General features: G+C 49.6%; 1 protein-coding gene across 1 annotated transcript in view; it reads right to left on the reverse strand.

Moving 5' to 3' along the window:
- Positions 1-706: 706 nt before the first annotated feature.
- Positions 707-18842, reverse strand: part of CFDP1 (craniofacial development protein 1) — a 104363-nt gene continuing 86227 nt past the window's right edge. The window contains exons 6-7 of the mRNA XM_019979626.2: positions 14554-14712; positions 707-1014 (exon numbers count right to left, since the gene is read on the reverse strand). Coding sequence (XP_019835185.2) covers positions 924-1014; positions 14554-14712 — 250 coding nt within the window. The 3' untranslated portion in view covers positions 707-923. The remainder of the gene's footprint in view (positions 1015-14553; positions 14713-18842) is intronic.

The following is an 18842-nucleotide window of genomic DNA, read 5'->3' on the forward strand; positions in this document are numbered from 1 at the left end:
CGGTCTTGGCTGTGTGAGCGTCTGCCCGTGTATCAGAGGACCGGAGGGGGAGACCTAAGTGTGTTCCCTGCACATGTCACTAGCTCGTCTCCACCTTGTGAGGCTCAGAAAGCTGAGCTGTGCTCAAGGTCACAGGGCTGGTAGATGTACGGGCAGGATCTGAATTCCAGTCTCTGGAGCCCTACTACCCCTTAACCCTGTCCATGTTACTCAGGACATCCGCCCACCCGCCCCCAGAGGCAGGTTGTGAGGTTTACTGCTTTATTAATATGAAGTTTGGAATTTAAATCTTCTAAAGAGTTAAAAAAAAAGAGTCCTTTGTAGTTTTCTTTGACAAACCCCCAATCAAAGAATTATTGAGATGAGAAACATGGGAAGTTGACTTTAACTTTGAGGAGAGGAGAAAGGCTGAAGGAAAAGAAAGATCTCTAATTCAGTGATGGCATATCCTTATTTTTCAGCCTTACATCTTTACATTGTATCCGGGTGGAGGAGTCCAGTCAGGAGAGAAGCGCGGGGCCTGGCGTCATGCCAGCATGGCGAGCCTCGTCTCAGCCCCTGCTCTCGGGCCCACGGTGAGCGGGCCGCGCGCTCTCTTCTCCACAGCGGCCGAGACAGGCCTGCGAGGAACGGGCTTGGCCTCGTGGACTTCGCAGCAGAACAAAGGGAAGGCAAGTGGCGTCATCCTCACCAGCCTCTCACAGGATCAACTTGTACTTTTTTTTTTAATCTTTATTTTTGAAAGGACAAACTATTAAAAGTAAAACAAATGAAATCATGTGAGATCAAGATACAAAGACAGAAATTCAGTGTAGAAAAAAGGACCTTGCTGGGAGCCAGTCGATGAGAAGCACAGGAAACATCTCACAGACACATAAGCTCACGCTATAAAGAGGACTGAGCTGCGGGGGCTCCCCATCACATCAGGGTTTCATTTTGCTCAGCCTGAGATCTCGCTCGATTTCAAACTGCCTGTGATCCACTCGGTCTAGAAAAGCTTTTCGTTCGATGTACCTGGAAGAAAATAAAGATGCCCGTCAGCAGACTGAGTAGGATAAAATGCCTCCCAGGCAGCATCCCCTCTCCCCGTGGGGAAGGGCCCACCTGGCCTGGGGCTCAGCGGGCGACAGCAAATGCAAGCAGGTGACCACAGGCAGAGGGGCCGCTGTTACTCTTTCAGTAACATCCAGACCACTCATTTGGTCTAAACAAGGAACTTTCTGGTTCAGAGGTGAATAAAAGTAAAATGAAAAAGAGAAAGCAACAACTTATCAAGGGGAAGTACATTAGCAGCTGGGGGCAGGAAAACGTGATTGTGTAGCCAGGTTTAAAGGGAAGAGCGGGGCTCAGTCAGGCCCGGGTTCGGAGCCTGACCTGGTTACACAGCAGCTGACCGTGGCGCGCGCTCACTGTCCGGGCACCTGCCTGCTGGCGGCCCTCCCTTCCCCCACCGTCCTCCTCTCCGTGTCCTCCACCCACGTGGGGCCAGGGCACTCTCGTGGGGATGACCGAGGAGGCTTCCCTGAATTCCTCCAAGGGAATGAGGTCAAGTGCCTCTGCGCCCATGGCCCACATACTCAGGGTGCCCTCAAGGCGGGCGGCCTGCCCCTCGGCCTGCCAGGCACGGTGGGAGGGAAGCCCCAGGCTGAAGGTGGCAGGCACCGCGGGGAGTGAGGGAGTGAGCGGTGGGATACAGCTCCATTTGCCTTGCGGGGAGGGGCTCTCTGCCAAGTAATCTACTGAGAGAGCAAAATTGCCACTGAAAATGGGAGACATAATTGAATCTCTGTGCTAATCTCTCCTTTGTTGCACTGCAGAAAATGTGCATCTGTGAGTACAAGGTCATTTCGTTTGTGGTGAGCACGTTACCAGCTCAGGACCCTGTGTTCCTCGGCTGAACTCACCCTGTGAAGGGCAGCCCACCCTCCCCGCTCTCCCGCAGGCCTGTGGCCACTAACCCTGTGCCTCACTACAGACAGGGTGGCAGCTCGGGGCCGAATCCTGACCCTGTGACTTGCTGGCTGTGTCTCTGAATAAGCCTCCTAACCTGGCTAATTCTTTTTCTTAATCTGCCAAAAAAAAAAAAAAAAAAAAAGATAATCACCCCTACTCTGAAGGCCTGCCACGGGGATTAAATGAAATAGTGTACATACAATGCCTAACACAGAGCAGGTGCTCCATAAAACAGCAGTTAGAGCGGCCACCATCATTTTGGGAAGCCAGCTTCTAGAGTCAGGACTCTGAGGGCAATCAACTCAAGAGCAGCAGTGAGCTCTCTGGTGCATGTTACGAGCATCTGTAACAACAACCTAGTCCAGGATCAGGAACTCGGCAGCTGAGTCAAAACCGCCACGGAGGGGCCGGAATGGCTAGAAAAACAAGGGCATGGCCCGCCTGTAAGCTTGATGTGAGCCCTCAGGGTCAGGCTGTCAAATTTAGCCAGTGAAATACACATTCACTGGCTTCAGATTCCCTGGCAAATGGGGAAGCCATTGCCGGGGGCAGAGGACCCTTTTTGATAAAAGTGAGAAAGCAGGAGAGATGGTGGCGGGAAGTGGACACACACAACAAGCTCCTCTTCCGTCCCCCACCAGGGGCCCTGCGACTCCCCAGTGGGGGCAGTGAGCCGGAAATGACTGATGGGCTGTGTCGCCCCACAACTGCCCCCCTCCACACACCAGCTCATGGGCCCGGGCTGAAGATCACAGTGGGGATCAGAGTTTTGACAGCAGCGTGCTTAACTGCCCCTACAGGTTTCCATAGAAAAAAAAGGGGGGGGTGCGGCGCTGTGGTTGAGAAGACTTCAGGGCATGTTTCAGGAGAGCCACCAGCCAGGGTCACCTGAGAGCGCAGCGCGGGGACAGAAGAGGAAGCACGAGGCTTTGAGCATTTGTGGTCTTTCCTCTTTGACTTTCCTTTAAAGTAGAGGAAGTGATACTTAAATTAAGATGCTCACCGAACATAAATAATGGCCTCACAGGTTCCTGGAAGCTGTGTCGGGTCCAGCTGACCTTGAAACCATCAACAGCAAGGCCAGGCTGGGTGCTAAACAGGCAGGTGCAGGAAGAGTTCAGGTTTAGGGAACGCCTCAGGCAGCGGAGGGGGGCACATGTGCAGAAGGCAACTGAATTCTCAAGGGCAACCAAGACAAAGGCCATCCCGGCAGGTTTGGCGACTTCACTCCTCCATTTATAGCATCTGCAGCTGCTAACAGGATCCTTGTGATGGCTTTGGATTGCTGCCAAGAGTGGACCAGAAACCAAACTTCTACTGGACAAGCCCCTGCCGGCCTCCCCGAGATCAGAAAGGTGCCAAGGATGAGGGTCGTTCCAGCATTAACTGTGTGACTGTGGGCAGGGCAGTTCATTTTTTTTAGTTGGAAAACACGAATAAGAATCACAACACCCCTCTGATGATACAGTGACACCATACGAAGAAGTACTCTGTAAACAATAAAACCAGAAATGGCTACTGAGCACTGTGGGCTCTGTGCTTCCCATTTCTGACCTGATGGTATCACTCCCAAGCCTCAGGAGCCGGGATAGATGGAACAGGGACCAAGAGACCAAATGCTCCAGAAGGAGGAAGGGCTTGCGGGGAAGGCTGGCTCTGCAAGGTGGCCTGAGCGGATGGCCCATTTAAACTGAGCCGCAGAAGTTTTCAGGCCCCGTAAGCAGGTTACGGTCTCCGAGGAGAACCACCAGCTGACAAGTGCAAAGGTTCTTTTCTGGTCTGTGCCCAGCACTCCTGGGGACCAGCCTGGTTCAGCTCAGTCTACTGGGAGGCGGAGGCGGGGACATCCCTTCCTGCCACCATTCCCTATGGAGCCCAGTTAAGAGGCCACAGCTTCTCACTTTCACTCACAAAATACGCTAACAGCACCAAAACCCAAGGTATGTGCTGAGCCTTTCCTTTCAGAACCACGTTAGACACAATAGGCTTGGTCATCTTTTTGATCTTTCAACCCAGATTACTTTTCTGCCACCAATTTCCTTGAGATCCAGGCTGTTGGGGAGGGAAGGAAAAATGAAAGAAGACAAAAAAGCTCCGCCACACAGTCATAACCATCCACGAGAGGTCTCCGGACCTATGGTTAGGAAAAGAAAGAGTAGGGACTTCCCTGGTGGTCCAGGGGACACGGGTTCGATCCCTGGTTGGGGAATTAAGATCCCACCTGCCGAGTGGAGTGGCCAAAAAACGGGGGTGAGGTGTGGAGAAAGAGCACAGACAGTTGCAGGGAGTCTGAGCGGGCACACAATGAGGACATCTCGCGGCTGGTCATCACTCTGCCCCCAGCAGAGCCCGCAGGCGTTCTGTGCAGCACAAACCTGGGAAGGAAAGCGGATCAACACCAGAAAGCAACAGCAACACAGGCACTGAGGCTGGAACAGAGCTCTGTGAGGGATGTGATGAGAGGCGACTTGTTGTCCTGAGACACGCGAGTGAAAGAAGCAATCTGCCCAACATTGCCCGAGCCCTGAGGAGAGCACACCGCGGGGGCCAGAGTGAGAGGGCGCTGATTTTAATTAAGTTTCTTCTCCACTGCTCTCCTCCCATTTCACCTCAAGGCTGTGACTCTTGGGGGTCACGGAGATAGATTCTTTGAAGAAAGAAAATTATTTTCTCTGGTCTCTCCTTCACACCTCTCCAAATCACAAACACACCTGGTTTCCAATCATCACGCTCCACGACCTTCAGTTTGATTGCTGCAGCAGCCAAGACCATGCCTAGCTTCCTCTCCTTCTCTGTGCACTGATCCCTCTTCTAAGCCTGCTGGCCTCCACCTCAACAGAGTAGGAGAGACACGCGGCTGATAGCGGATACCGCCAGGGAATCTAGTAAGAGCGGTTACAGGAACAGAGGGAAGCAATGCTAGAGGCCTGAGGGCCACAAGAATCTTGAAATACTGGACTGAGTTCTGGAGTGCAGGGCTCAGAGGAAAGGCAGCAAGTCTTTGCTGTGCAGCTGACCTCTTTGGTACAGTCATTTTAACCAACTTTGCTGACCGAAAAAGATGCCTGAGTGGAGATCTCATTCTGACATGCCACGCCCTTCTTTTCTGGGGGGTTAATTCTAATCCTGCTGGGTTCCAATCAAAACCACGGATGCCTGACAGCTAGCGGAATGGGCATCTAGACTGCACAACGGCTCAGCGCCTGCTCTGGGCAGATACTCTTAGAAGGTACTGGTGGTGGGGAGGTGAGCCAGACCCTGCCCTTGGAGCTGACTGCACATGAGACAAAACACGATGACTCGTACTAGCTGGCAGTGTGAGGAAGATCAAACAGAGAGATGTGGTGGAGGGTTTCTAAGGTGGGGCTACGCTAGAGAGTAGAGAGCGGCACCTGAGTGACCAAGAGCCCACCACGGAGGAGGAACTGGGGAGGTGGATCTGAGGAGTGGAGTAGAGGCTGGGCGGCCGCAGGCAGGCACAAGAGTAAGAGGTGGGCAGCGGATGCTCAGGGAGGGCGTGGAATGCCCAGTGAGGAGGTGAATGCTGACCTAAGTGCTACTGAAGGGCTTTCAGCAGGGGAAGGAGGGAAATGGTTTGCATGTTAAAAACATCACTTTGGTTGCCACGTGGAGAAAGGAGGTACTGGATTGCAAGCAGCTGGGAGGGGCCGAAGTACTTCACAGGAGAATTTTCTGTTGGACTTTTAGGACTGACTCCGAGGGTTTTCTTCCATCAGCTGAGTGGATGGGATGGTCCCCTTTTCTGAGAAGTCTGAGGAAGGAGGCTATATGGAAAGAAAGCAAGCCCAGGTTTCCCCTGCTATCTGAAAGTAGTGTTCCTAGGACACCTCTCTTAGCTGACATGGTGGGAAGCAACTACCTTTTTGGTGAAAATGAAACCCCTTCAGATTTCTTTCAGTTAGGGAGAAAAGGGAGAGCATTCATGGAGGTTTTTGGTAAAAGCAAAATGGCACAGAGCAAGCTCCTGAAAAGCGGGGGCTATCCGTATTTGGTTCTGGATGTTAAATTTGAGGTATGTCTTGTATATGCAAATGGAGACGTGAACTAAATGGCTGCTACAGGAGTCTTCAGCTCAGTGGGATGCTCAGGCAGGGGTAGCTTTTTGGGGACCTAAGCCACAGAATTAGTGTGCTTTCCTGGAGGGGAGAATGTGAGGACCTGCCCAGGACTTGGGCCTAGGGCCTCATACCCTAAAGCCCAGGACTGAGGGGAGATGCCCCCAGGCTGTACAGGCCACAGCTGATAAGTGTCCCTGAAGGCTTGGCAGGACTACACCAGGAAGGAGTTTAGAGGCACAGAGCGCCCAGCCTTCCAATGAGGCCCTAAGCTGGGCATGGCCAGTAACGGCAGACGGGAGAAAGGAAGTGGGGGAGACTGGGGTGGGGCGGGGGGAACCCTATCTGTAAACATGCCAGACATTCCCCAACTTATTATCTAATTGCCGTAAAAAACCCGGGAGGATACTGAAGAGTTTCTACTGCACAGGTGAAGAAACGGGGGCTACAGCACATGACGGGCTGGCAGTAGGGCCAGGAGTTGAATTCAACTTCAATTCAGTTTATTGTAAAACAGAACATACACCCAACTCCCTCGTAGCTCAGACGGTAAAGAATTTACCTGCAATGCAGGAGACCCAGGTTCAATTTCTTGGTTGGGAAGATGCCCTGGAGAATGGCAACCCACTCCAGTATTTTTGCCAGGAGAGTCCCATAGACAGAAGAGCCTGGCGGGCTACAGCCATGGGGTTACAAGAGTCAGACACGACTTAGCAACTACACCACCACCACACCCTCGCAGTATAAAATGGGCAAGGCAGATGAATCATTATAAAGCCAGCCAAGAAACAGAGGATGAGCACCCCAGAGAAACCCAAGCTGGCCTGGGAGAGCTTGCTTTATAATGATTCACAATCAGAGGAGCAGAAACTCAAAAGTGGAAATGTGGGCAGGCTCACACCTGGCTGGGCTTGGGTGTTGGATACGGGTATGTGGGTGGTGGTGAGAGACACACACGTGCCTCCAGAAGGCTGGCAGCATTCTGCTTCTTGACCTGGCGATGGCCTAACTGTGAACTCGACACAGACATACATGGTGTGTATTCTTTTCTGACTTGCTTCTTCACAGACTGACCTAACGGACACACTGTTTTTGCCCATTTTTGACCTTTGTGTAAATGGAATTAAATCAATAAAATACATGGCATCATACTGCATGAACTTGTGTTATGATGTCACCAAAACTTACCCATGTTCATTCCAGTAGCTAAAGAGTATCCCAGTACATGAACACGTCACATTTTATCTGCTGCTGCTGCTGCTGCGGCTAAATCACTTCAGCTGTGCCCGACTTTGTGCGACCCCATAGATGGCAGCCCACCAGGCTCCCCTGTCCCTGGGATTCTCCAGGCAAGAACACTGGAGTGGGTTGCCATTTCCTTCTCCGATGCATGAAAGTGGAAAGTGAAAGTGAAGTTGCTCAGTCGTGCCCGACTTTGTGCGACCCCATGGACTGCAGCCCACCAGGCTCCTGCGTCCATGGGATTTTCCAGGCAAGAGTACTGGAGTGGGATGCCATTGCCTTCTCCTGTCTAGTACACTATTTATCGACATCTGTTTCCTGGAGAAGGCAATGGCACCCCACTCCAGTACTCCTGCCTGGAAAATCCCATGGATGGAGGAGCCTGGAAGGCTGCAGTCCATGGGGTCGCTGAGGGTCAGACACGACTGAGCGACTTCACTTTCACTTTTCACTTTCATGCATCGGAGAAGGAAATGGCAACCCACTCCAGTATTCTTGCCTGGAGAATGCCAGGGACAGGGGAGCCTGGTGGGCTGCCGTCTATGGGGTCGCAGAGTCGGACACGACTGAAGTGACTTAGCAGTAGCAGCAGCAAGCTGTTTCCAGTTTGGGGATGTTATTAGAAGTTCTGTTATTGAGAAGCTACCTGTCAGTATAACCCTTCTTCTCAGAGAAGTCACTTTTTTTCTGGCTGCTCTTAAGACTTCTCTCTTTGTCTTTGGCTGTCTGTAGTTTCACCCTGCAGTGTGGGTTTCTATTTTATTTATCTTGGGATTCTTTGGGTTTTAAAGTCTATAGAGGTGTCTTTCATCTTTTCCTTCACTGTCCTCTAGGAAGCTTCACTTCCCTCTTTCATATTTTTTTTTGTCTTTTGTCTCTCTGAAGTATATTCTGGATGATTTCTTCTGGCTCTTTTCCAGTTCATGTATGCTCTTAGATAATGATCTAACTACTATTAAATCTATCCTCTCCACTTTTAATTATGGTTATTAAAATGTTCACTTCTTAAAAAAAAAAAAAAAGTTCACTTCTAGAAATTTTGTTTGGGTCTTTTTCAAATCTGCCAGGGCCACTTTAAACAAAATTTTATTTATGTTTGGCTGAGCTGGGTCTCCATTACAGAGCACAGGGTGCTCACTGCTGCACAAGAGGCTTCCCCAGTTGCGGTGGTTGGGTTTCTCACTGCGGTGGCTTCTCTTGCTGCAGAGCACGGGCTTGGAGCAGGGGGTCAGTAGCTGTAGTGCACAGGGCTAGTTGCCCTGCAGCATGTGGAACCTTCCCAGACCAGGGGTCGAACCTGTGTTCCCTGCACTGGCAGGCAGACTCTCCACCACTGGACCATAAGGGGAGTTCTAGGGCCACTGTTTATAGTTTCTTCTTCTCGTAAATATTTTCACGTTTGTTTACTTATTTGAATACAGCAGGCATAACTGTATTAAAATCCGTATCTGCTATCTTCATTGTCCAAATTCTCTGCCAGTCTGATCCTGATTGTGCCTGGTGTTTGCTGTGTCTGCTGTTTCTCAAGGTGCTTTGCTTCTTTTTGTGAATACTTTAAGATAGCAAAATTGCTTTTAAAAGACTGGACAATAATTCAATACTGACCAATGGAGCTTCAAATTGTATCAAAGGTTTACAAGGCGAAAGATGGCATAGCACTTACTGAAGCAGAATTACTATCAAAACACAAAAAGCACAACATAATCTTTTAACCTCAACTCTATCTTATTTTTGACTTCCCTGGTGGCTCAGACCGTAAAGCGTCTGCCTACAAAGAGGGAGAGCCGGGTTCGATCCCTGGGTTGGGAAGATCCTCTGGAGACGGAAATGGTAACCCACTCCAGTATTCTTGCCTGGAGAATCCCATGGATGGAGGAGTGTGGTGGGCTACAGTCCATGGGGTTGCAAAGAGTTGGACATGTCTGAGCGCTTTCACTCTTTCTCTCTATCTTAATCAGGACTGTATTACAGGAATGTTTTCATCACCTGTAATCATTTTGTGTTTGTGATCTGGATTCTTCTATGTGAGAACAATTTAAATATGGTGCCTGTAAAAAGGTCACAGTCTCATAACTATGGTAGAGGCCAATGATTACTCACAAGTACCTTATTCGAGATGTTATCAAATATGATCTTTCCCCCTTCTTAGTTTCAGCAGAGATCACTTTTGTTCCAGGGTAACCCTATCTGGGATTCTCCACCCTCAAAGTAGACTCTCCCCAAATGATCTCTGCCCTCGTTGGCATCTGTGCAAGGGAATCTGGGGACCTGACCAAACAGACCTTTCAGGTTTGGCTTGTGTTCCCTGCCCTTTGACACTGTGGCACTGGGCTCACTTCTTCACAGAAATCTTGCCTGTTCTCCAGTCGGCTTTCTAGTTATGCAGGTGCTGGAAAGGCTCACCCAGCAGCTGACTATCTTGCTCTCATTTCTAGAATTTTGTTGCTGTGGTCTAGTGATTCTCAATCCTGGCTGTACCTGAGAAGCACCTGAGGAGTGATTTAAAGATACTGGTATCTGTGATTTTTTTTTTTAATCGAGGTACAGTTGATGCACAATATTATATAAGTTCTAGGTGTGCTGTGCTAAGTCACTTCAGTCATGTTCAACTCTTTGCGACCCTATAGACTGTAACCACCAGGCTCCTCTGTCCATGGAATTCTCCACAGCAATTCACAATTTTTTGGCCATGCTGCATGGCTTGTGGGATCTTAGTCCCTTGACCAAGAGACAACAGGTGTCCCCTGCTGTGGAAGCAGAGTCTTAACCACTGGCCCATCAGGAAGTCCCCAGTAATTCATCATTTTTAAAGGTTATACTCCATATAGTTATAAAATATTGGCTATGTTCCCATGTAGCTTATTTATGTTTTATTTACTAGGTTAGATTCCACATATAAACGGTATCACACAGTATTAGTCTTTCTCTGACTTATTTCACTAAGCATCTCACTAGGCATAATATGGGAGAAGGCAATGGCAACCCACTCCAGTGTTCTTGCCTGGAGAGTCCCAGGGACGGGGGAGCCTGGTGGGCTGCGGTCTATGGGGTCGCACAGAGTCAGACACGACTGAAGTGACTCAGCAGCAGCAGCAGCAGCATAGTATCCTCTAAGTCCATCCATGTTGTTGCAAACGGCAAACTTTCACTCTTTGTTGTCATGCTGGGTCTTCGTTGTTGCATGCAAGCTTTCTCTAGCTGTGGCAGCAGGGGCTGCTCTTCCTTCGCAGGCTTCTCGTTGCAGAGCATGGGCTCTAGGGTGTGTAGGCTCCAGTAGTTGCAGCACTTGGGCTCAGTATTCATGGCTTGAGGGCCCTAAAATGTGCATGAACCCGGTAGTTGAAGCTCATGGGCTCTAGATTGTGAGCTCAGTAGCTGTGGTGCACAGGCTTAGTTGCTCCATGGCATGTGGAATCTTTACGGACCAGGGATCAAACCCATGTCCCCTGCACTGGCAGGTGTATTCTTATCTACTGTACCTCCAAGGAAGTCCACATTTTCATTATTTATTATGGCTGAGTAGTATTCCATTGTGTATATGTACACGTGTGCATGCACACACACTCACACCCTTGACTCTTGATTCAGCAGTGCACAGGGATGTCTTTGTCATGTGAACTCTGGGAAAAACCCAGAAGATACTTGTGCTTGGCCAAGGTTAAGAACCAGAGAAACAGTTCCTTCCTTGGACTAGGGGCTGGGCCCTTAATCAGCCAGCAGAAGCCAGTAAAGGCAGTGAGTGCAGGTGTGGGGTGGGCCCTGGAGAGGGCAGGTGAGAGGAGCTGAAGCAGAGCACTGCAGTCATGAGATCAGCACTGGAAAAACACAATCAGATCCATGGAATCGTCTGGCCGGGGCGGGGAAGGCTCAGAGACGAGGGAAAAGCAGAGAGCTGAAAAGTTCCATGCTCTTGGCTGTTCCCTAACCCAGTTATGTGATTCTCCATTGCCTGAAAAGCCCTCCTGGGGCAGATGTCCTTTTTAATCATCTTGTTTTCGCTTCCAGACATTTTCTTATCTCTCCCTTATCCTCAGCAGCACCACTCCTTACTTTTACAAGACCTCTATTAACAGAAAGAACATTGTCTAACCCATATAATCAATCCTCAGAGAAGCAGTAAAGTGTGGCACACACTGGCAGTTTCTCCGCTGCCTGAGATCACCGGGCAAACACGAGAAGAGGTGGGGCTGAGCTGCCCGGGCTGAATCAGAGAGGGGAGGTTGGGGCGCGCATCAGAGACCTCCGGGTAACACTGACCCCTGCCAGTGCTTTCTCGTGGGCCTTCCTCGGATGGCTTTGGCACTTCTGCCTTTGTCCTGTGGCAAACCATCTCTGACAGACGAACCCAGAAGCCTGGTAGCTACACAAGCTCATAACGTCATTAGAAAAAAAAAATTTTCATATCCTGATCAGCTTCTACATTCATTCACATAGTCTTGAAACCTAATCTAGAAAAATGACCCCGCCCCCCCAACAAATCTCCCACCTATCTTTATTAGGATTTAGATTACAAATAAACCTGAGCTACTACCACTTAAGCTGGGCTTGAAGAAGCACAACCTGGAATCAAGATTGCCGGGAGAAATATCAATAACCTTAGATATGCAGATGACACTACCCTTATGGCAGAAAGTGAAGAGGAACTAAAAAGCCTCTTGATGAAAGTGAAAGTGGAGAGTGAAAAAGTTGGCTTAAAGCTCAACATTCAGAAAATGAAGATCATGGCATCCGGCCCCATCACTTCATGGGAAATAGATGGGGAAACAGTGGAAACAGTGTCAGACTTTATTTTTCTGTGCTCCAAAATCAGTGCAGATGGTGACTGCAGCCATGAAATTAAAAGACGCTTGCTCCTTGGAAGGAAAGTTATGACCAACCTAGATAGCATATTCAAAAGCAGAGACATTACTTTGCCAACAAAGGTCCGTCTAGTCAAGGCTATGGTTTTTCCAGTAGTCATGTATGGATGTGAGAGCTGGACTGTGAAGAAAGCTGAGTGCCGAAGAATTGATGCTTTTGAACTGTGGTGTTGGAGAAGACTCTTGAGAGTCCCTTGGACTGCAAGGAGATCCAACCAGTCCATTCTGAAGGAGATCAGTCCTGGGTGTTCATTGGAAGGACTGATGCTAAAGCTGAAACTCCAATACTTTGGCCACCTCATGCGAAGAGTTGACTCATTGGAAAAGACTCTGATGCTGGGAGGGATTGGGGGCAGGAGGAGAAGGGGGCGACAGAGGATGAGATGGCTGGATGGCATCACCGACTCAATGGACATGAGTCTGAGTGAACTCCGGGAGTTGCTGACAGACAGGGAGGCCTGGCGTGCTGCAATTCATGGGGTCGCAAAGAGTCGGACACGACTGAGCGACTGGACTGAACTGAACTGAAAGCCCTTAGCAGAACACCTGTCAGTGTCACTTAAAGGTCTGTATTAAGTGGTAGTTCAGTTCACTTCAGTTCAGTCGCTCAGTCGTGTCCAACTCTTTGCAACCCCATGAATCGCAGCACGCCAGGCCTCCCTGTCCATCACCAACTCCCAGAGTTCACTCAGACTCACGTCCATCGAGTCGGTGATGCCATCCAGCCATCTCATCCTCTGTCGCCCCCTTCTCTTCCTGCCCCCAATCCCTCCCAGCATCAGAGTCTTTTCCAATGAGTCAACTCTTCGCATGAGGTGGCCAAAGTACTGGAGTTTCAGCTCTAGCATCATTCCTTCCAAAGAATACCCAGGGCTGATCTCCTTCAGAATGGACTGGTTGGATCTCCTTGCAGTCCAAGGGACTCTCAAGAGTCTTCTCCAAGGCTTTATGTGTCTCATTTTATTGTGCTCCACTACATTGCATGTGCAGATACTGTTTTTGTACAAACTGCAGGACTGTGGCAACTTTGTATTGTCAGATGATTGTTAGCATTTTGTAGCAATAAAGTATTTTTAAGTTAGGTATGTACATTGTGTTCTACATATAATCCTTGCACACTAACAGACTATCAGTATAGTATGAACATAACTTATGTGCACTGGGAAACCCAAAAATCCCCATGAAGGCTTTATTGTGTCATCTGCTTCATCGTGTTGGTCTGGAACTGAGCCTGCATACCTCTGAGGGCTGCCTGTGCTATATGCTTACACGCATGATACACAGATCACAAGTTTTGTCTCACGACAGCCTCACTACCACCAACGGTGGTACTATTACCACAGTTTTACTGGCAAAAGAGCTGAGCCTTAGGGATGCACACGAATTACAGGGAAAGCCCTTGCCGGCGAGGGGCAGGGTTGACTGGCTGTCCGCCGGGCCACGCACCTCTCTCTGTTGGGGGCCGGGCCACACACACCTCTCTCTGACAGGGTGCCGGGCCATCTGCCGGGCCATGTGCGCCTCTCTCTGACAGGGGGAGCACCGGGCCGACGGCCGGGCCACACGCCTATGTGTGTGTTGGCGGGGGGCGGGGGGGCGCCGGGCAGTCCACCAGGCCATGCGCGCCTCTCTCTGTGAGGGGTAGGGGCCTACGGGCCGTCCACCGGGCCACGTGCCTTTCTCTGTGGTGGGGGCGGGCGCCGGGCCCTTGGCCGGGGCATGCGGGCATGCAGGGAGGGAGTGGACTCAGAGCCATGGACCCACTTCTGCAGTCACTTTGTTCTTGGCTCCTTCTGAGGTTCTTAAGAAAGCACTGAAAACCATTTCTCCTGGGATATGCCTGTGCACAGTTTATGGACATCCTCTTTGTACTGCTAAGTGAAGAGGAGGGTACACGTGATAGTCAGATGCTGTCTGAGGGCTGGTGTGTCACACAGGTTGAAACCAAGGGCGAAGGCCCGCCCGGGCCATGACGACCCAAACAAAAGTCCCACAACAATGTGACAACATCTAGGCGCTCTACTGGCTCTGTGTTTGATGCACTGAGTTTGCCTGGCTTCTCAGAAGACCAAATAATTCGGATGCAGCCAAGGCTGATATGGTGAGCCAGATCCGACCACATGAACGAAAGAGGTGACTTACAGTTCACGGGAGCCGCACGTCAGCAGATTCAGTGTGGTAGCCATGCCTGTTCCCCAGGGAGCTGCTGCTCGTGCCCTCCCACCCCCTGCCCATCACCTCAGTGTTTCCCTCGCTGGAGGGACCTGCCCACATGAGAGCAGAGCTTCAGCAACAAAGCAGAGCACTCACATTTTTCATTTCACCGTGAAAAGCTCCCGCCTACTTACGTTGGGTGGTGTGTGTACAAAGAGCTCTCCCAGGGTTTCGAGGGTTTCAGAGGAACAGAATGTGCTGGTTCTTACCCCTCCTTCCCTCGGTTGTGGATGGCTAGCTCTTCGCCAATGCCCTCTTCCTCCTTGAAGCTCTCCCAGTCCAGCTTGGACTTCTCTAGGGTGCTCATCTTCTGCTTCTTGGCTCCGATTTTCCCCAAAAGGCTGCTCATGCCACTTGATCTTTTTAACCTATGGAAAGCAAAAACATGAAACATGTAGCATGTACAAGCTCTAATCTCCTGATTAATGGTTTTTCTGACTGGCATGGGGCTCCCTAGATTCAAGCTACGCATCTTAATGGAAGCCATGTCTGCATCCAGGGTACTTCCTCTCTGGTGGAGAACACAGTGAAGAGACCAGAATTCTAATACGCTTTTCCTGCTTAATACCTCCGACCGCTCTAACGCGCTGGGGATAGGAGATCCTAAAGACCTCTCTTTGGTGTGTATGACGGACAGGCCTCTGCCTGCAAGGAGGGAGAAGTCCAGCATGACTCAGTCTTGGTTTTAGAATCACATGCCGTGGTTCATATTTCAACTTGAATCATGTGACTTTAGGCGAGTTATTTAACTATCAATACATCTGCCTTGGCTTCCTAATCCACAAAACGAACACTCACTCACAGGGCAGTATACCTCTTCTATGTAAAGTGCTTAAGACAGCACCTGGCACAGAGCAAAGGTGCAGCGTGAATGTTATCCGCCCTGTATCACTGTCATCATCTGTGCACTAAAGCCCCAGGGAATCCTTTCAGGACAACGAGAACCAGATCCCAACACTGATGAGCAAGAAGTCATAACAGCTTTGAAAGACTCTTAAGATCGTTTCCTTTCAACTCCTGTGAGTCAGGACCCTGGTTTTTCCCAGGAGGTGGAGAACATTCCTCACCCCGAGAGCAAGGAATGTACAGCCTGTGCTCTGCTTGCTGGTGATGCTATCATGGACGGCGGGAGAAACCCTACATGCCCAAGTTCAAGTCCTGGCAGGTCGCATGTTTCCAGTCAATGTTAAATGTGTGAGCTCAAATAAGCAAAACAGACTGCAGCTAGTAAGAAGGTTCTACAAGAAGGAATTACAGAAGGAACATGGCTTTTGGTCTCTTTAGAAAGTAAAACAAGTTATATACCAGCATACAGAAAATTAGAAATCATTTTCTGCTTTACTGGAATATGCAACAGAGTTAAAACATTTTAAAACTCTATGAGCTAACATCACAAGGCCTACTGATAACACTGGTAATAGTACCCTCACTTGTCTAGAAGGCTAATTCTCCAAGTGCTTTTCATAGCCATTTTCTCATCTTATTCTCCCTAATGCCTGTGAAAAAGGAGCACCAAGTCTCAGAGGTGGAGGAGGAACCTTCGAGGTGATCTTGACTCACCAACTATTCTGAAGTCCCACGTCCCTGCAGCACAGTGCTGGGGAGGGACGGCTTACTACCTCTGCCCTGGAGAGAGGCGACAGGCCAGTGTCCACAGTGAACACAAGACTCTAGGGGCTGGACAATTACCTTCCACATTCTCATTCTGTTTATACTGGTGGAGGGGATGTTAGCTTCCCTGTCGTGGTCATACCCTACTATATGCTGTCAGCTTAAGATCAACTCAGAAGAGGCTGGGCAGGCGTCACTGTCCTCACTTTGAGTTGGACAAATAAACCAAGAGTAGAGAGGTTAAATGATACAGAAAGGTCAAACCAACAGCAGATGCAGATCCAGGATAAAACAAGGCTTTTCTGGCCCTCAGTGTAGGGCGCTGTGCTCTCACCTCGAGTGTGTGTATTTACTTGAGAGATTTTCTAATGGCTACTTTGTTCCCAATTTGCTTATGAATTTTCCAAACAGTTTTTAATGAGCTTTCAATTCATACTCAGATAACTCAGTCCCTACAGCAGTCTCTCCATCCACACACAGACTATATTTTACCAGGAACAGAGCATGAGTGTGTGCTTGGTCACTCAATGATGTCCACCTCTGTGCGACCCCATGGACTGTAGGCCACCAGGCTCCTCTGTCCATGGGATTCTCCAGGCAAGAATACTGGAGTGGGGTGCCATTTCCTTCTCCAGGGGATCTTCATGACCCAGGGATTGAACGTGTGTCTCCTGCATTGCAGACGGTGATATTTTACCAGGACAGAGCATGAGGAGGGATGAGGAAACTTAATACGGCTCCAATGTTTCCACTTCTCACCTGCTGCACTATACTGGCTCTGTTTTTTCTCTCACCTGGATAATTCAGCAGCCTCTTCACTTGTCTCCCTGACTTTTATCTTGTCCCATCACGGCATTGATTCTATTAATATATGCTGTCTTCAGAGTGAGTTTCCTAAAATACAAATCTTATCACATCTTTCTGTTTAAGTATCTCCTCCCTGACCCCCAACTGCTCTTACGATAAAGTCTAAACGCCTTCACTCTTGAAGTTCTTCCTGACCTTCTCTCACCACATCTCCCTTTGCAGCCAAAGCTCCAGCCACACCATCCCGACCGTGCAGTTTACCTCTCTGGTCTTGTCTCAGCTGGGAAACCACTTCCTGCATGAGGCTTTCCCAGCCCTTCCCGCACTCTCTGGATTAGACACTTCCTGCTGGAGCTTCAAGAGCGCCCCGGTTCTCTTCCGTCCAGCCCTGCTCCTGTACACGTGCCTGAGGGACTCCACTCTCAGCTGCGGCCACACCAGTCAGCTCTGAGGACGCTCAGGGCCACTGCTGACACCTCACCAAAACCGCATACCTGCAGGCTTCTCGTTTCTGGCCACAGGGCCTCCTCCAACCCTGTCCATGTGTCACAGGCACTGTGGTGGAATGACTGTGGGGAGCTGGTGGCTAAGCGGGCCAAGCTCTTGTGCTCACACAGGCGGCTGCAGGAGGCACACTTGAATGCTCCTCAGAAGTCCCGGTGACGCGGAGCCCTTGTGGCCTTGGGCACACACACACGCCTGTACTGGCTTTTCCCCCTCCCCGGCCTCACCTCCCCCGCTCCCTCAACTCTTGCTTCTTGAGACGCCTTCCCAAATAAGCTACCTGCACTCAAAGCCTTCCCCAAGGTTCTGCTTTGACGGGAATCTAACAAAGATGCTCAGGAGAAACACGACTTGCCCTGTGCCAGCTCTGTATGGTGTGGACACTTCAGTTCTGGGTTTCCAAATCTTCCAAATCTCTCTCCAGCACGGGGATATAGTTGCCAACAGCAACAGTGTTACCTGGACCACAGAACCAACTAGTGGGAGAGGATTAGAACTTTTTAGAATAAAAGGTATTCAGAACACTTCTAAATTAGGAAATTCTAAGGGGAGGAAACAGTGTCAGACTTTATTTTTTTGGGCTCCAAAATCACTGCAGATGGTGATTGCAGCCATGAAATTAAAAGATGCTCACTCCTTGGAAGGCAAGTTATGACCAACCTAGATAGCATATTCAAAAGCAGAGACATTACTTTGCCAAGAAAGGTCTGTTTAGTAAAGGCTATAGTTTTTCCAATAGTCATGTATGGATGTGAGAGTTGGACTGTGAAGAAAGCTGAGTGCCGAAGAATTGATGCTTTTGAAGTGTGGTGTTGGAGAAGACTCTTGAGAGTCCCTTGGACTGCAAGGAGATCCAACCAGTCCATTCTGAAGGAGATCAGCCCTGGGTGTTCTTTGGAAGGAATGATGCTAAAGCTGAAACTCTAGTACTTTGGCCACTTCATGTGAAGAGTTGACTCACTGGAAAAGACCCTGATGCTGGGAGGGATTGGGGGCAGGAGGAAAAGGGGACGACAGAGGATGAGATGGCTGGATGGCATCACCGACTTGATGGACGTGAGTTTGGGTGAACTCCAGGAGTTGGTGATGGACAGGGAGGCCTGGCGTGCTGCGATTCATGGGGTGGCAAAGAGTCGGACACGACTGAGTGACTAAACTGAGCTAAACTGAAGGGGAGGAATTTCCACTTACATTTGCCAATCAGTTCTCAGCAACTCAGGATTCCCCATTTTATCTGGGCAACACCATGACTTTGTACACATCTCTTCCCCTTAGCCTACAGCTCTGATGGCGTTACCAGAATACACCATCTTTTCAACAACAGGAAAATGATTTTTGCACATAGCAGTGAAGAGGGTGCTAGAAAAGGAAAACAGTCACAACCCCCCTTTGCCTTGTTCACCAGTAAACATCAGCAAAATGTCACCTGTTCTATTACGCTTTATGGAAAAGCTTCCAGGTCCGCCTGCACAGGATCATTAACACAGTGTATGATTTCCTAATTTGATGGCCTCAAAAGCAAAATTACCCACCTTTTATTTGAGGCTAAAGCAAAGTGAACGACACATTTACAGCA

Source organism: Bos indicus, chromosome 18, assembly GCF_029378745.1.
Source record: "Bos indicus isolate NIAB-ARS_2022 breed Sahiwal x Tharparkar chromosome 18, NIAB-ARS_B.indTharparkar_mat_pri_1.0, whole genome shotgun sequence".
Lineage (NCBI taxonomy): Eukaryota > Metazoa > Chordata > Mammalia > Artiodactyla > Bovidae > Bos > Bos indicus.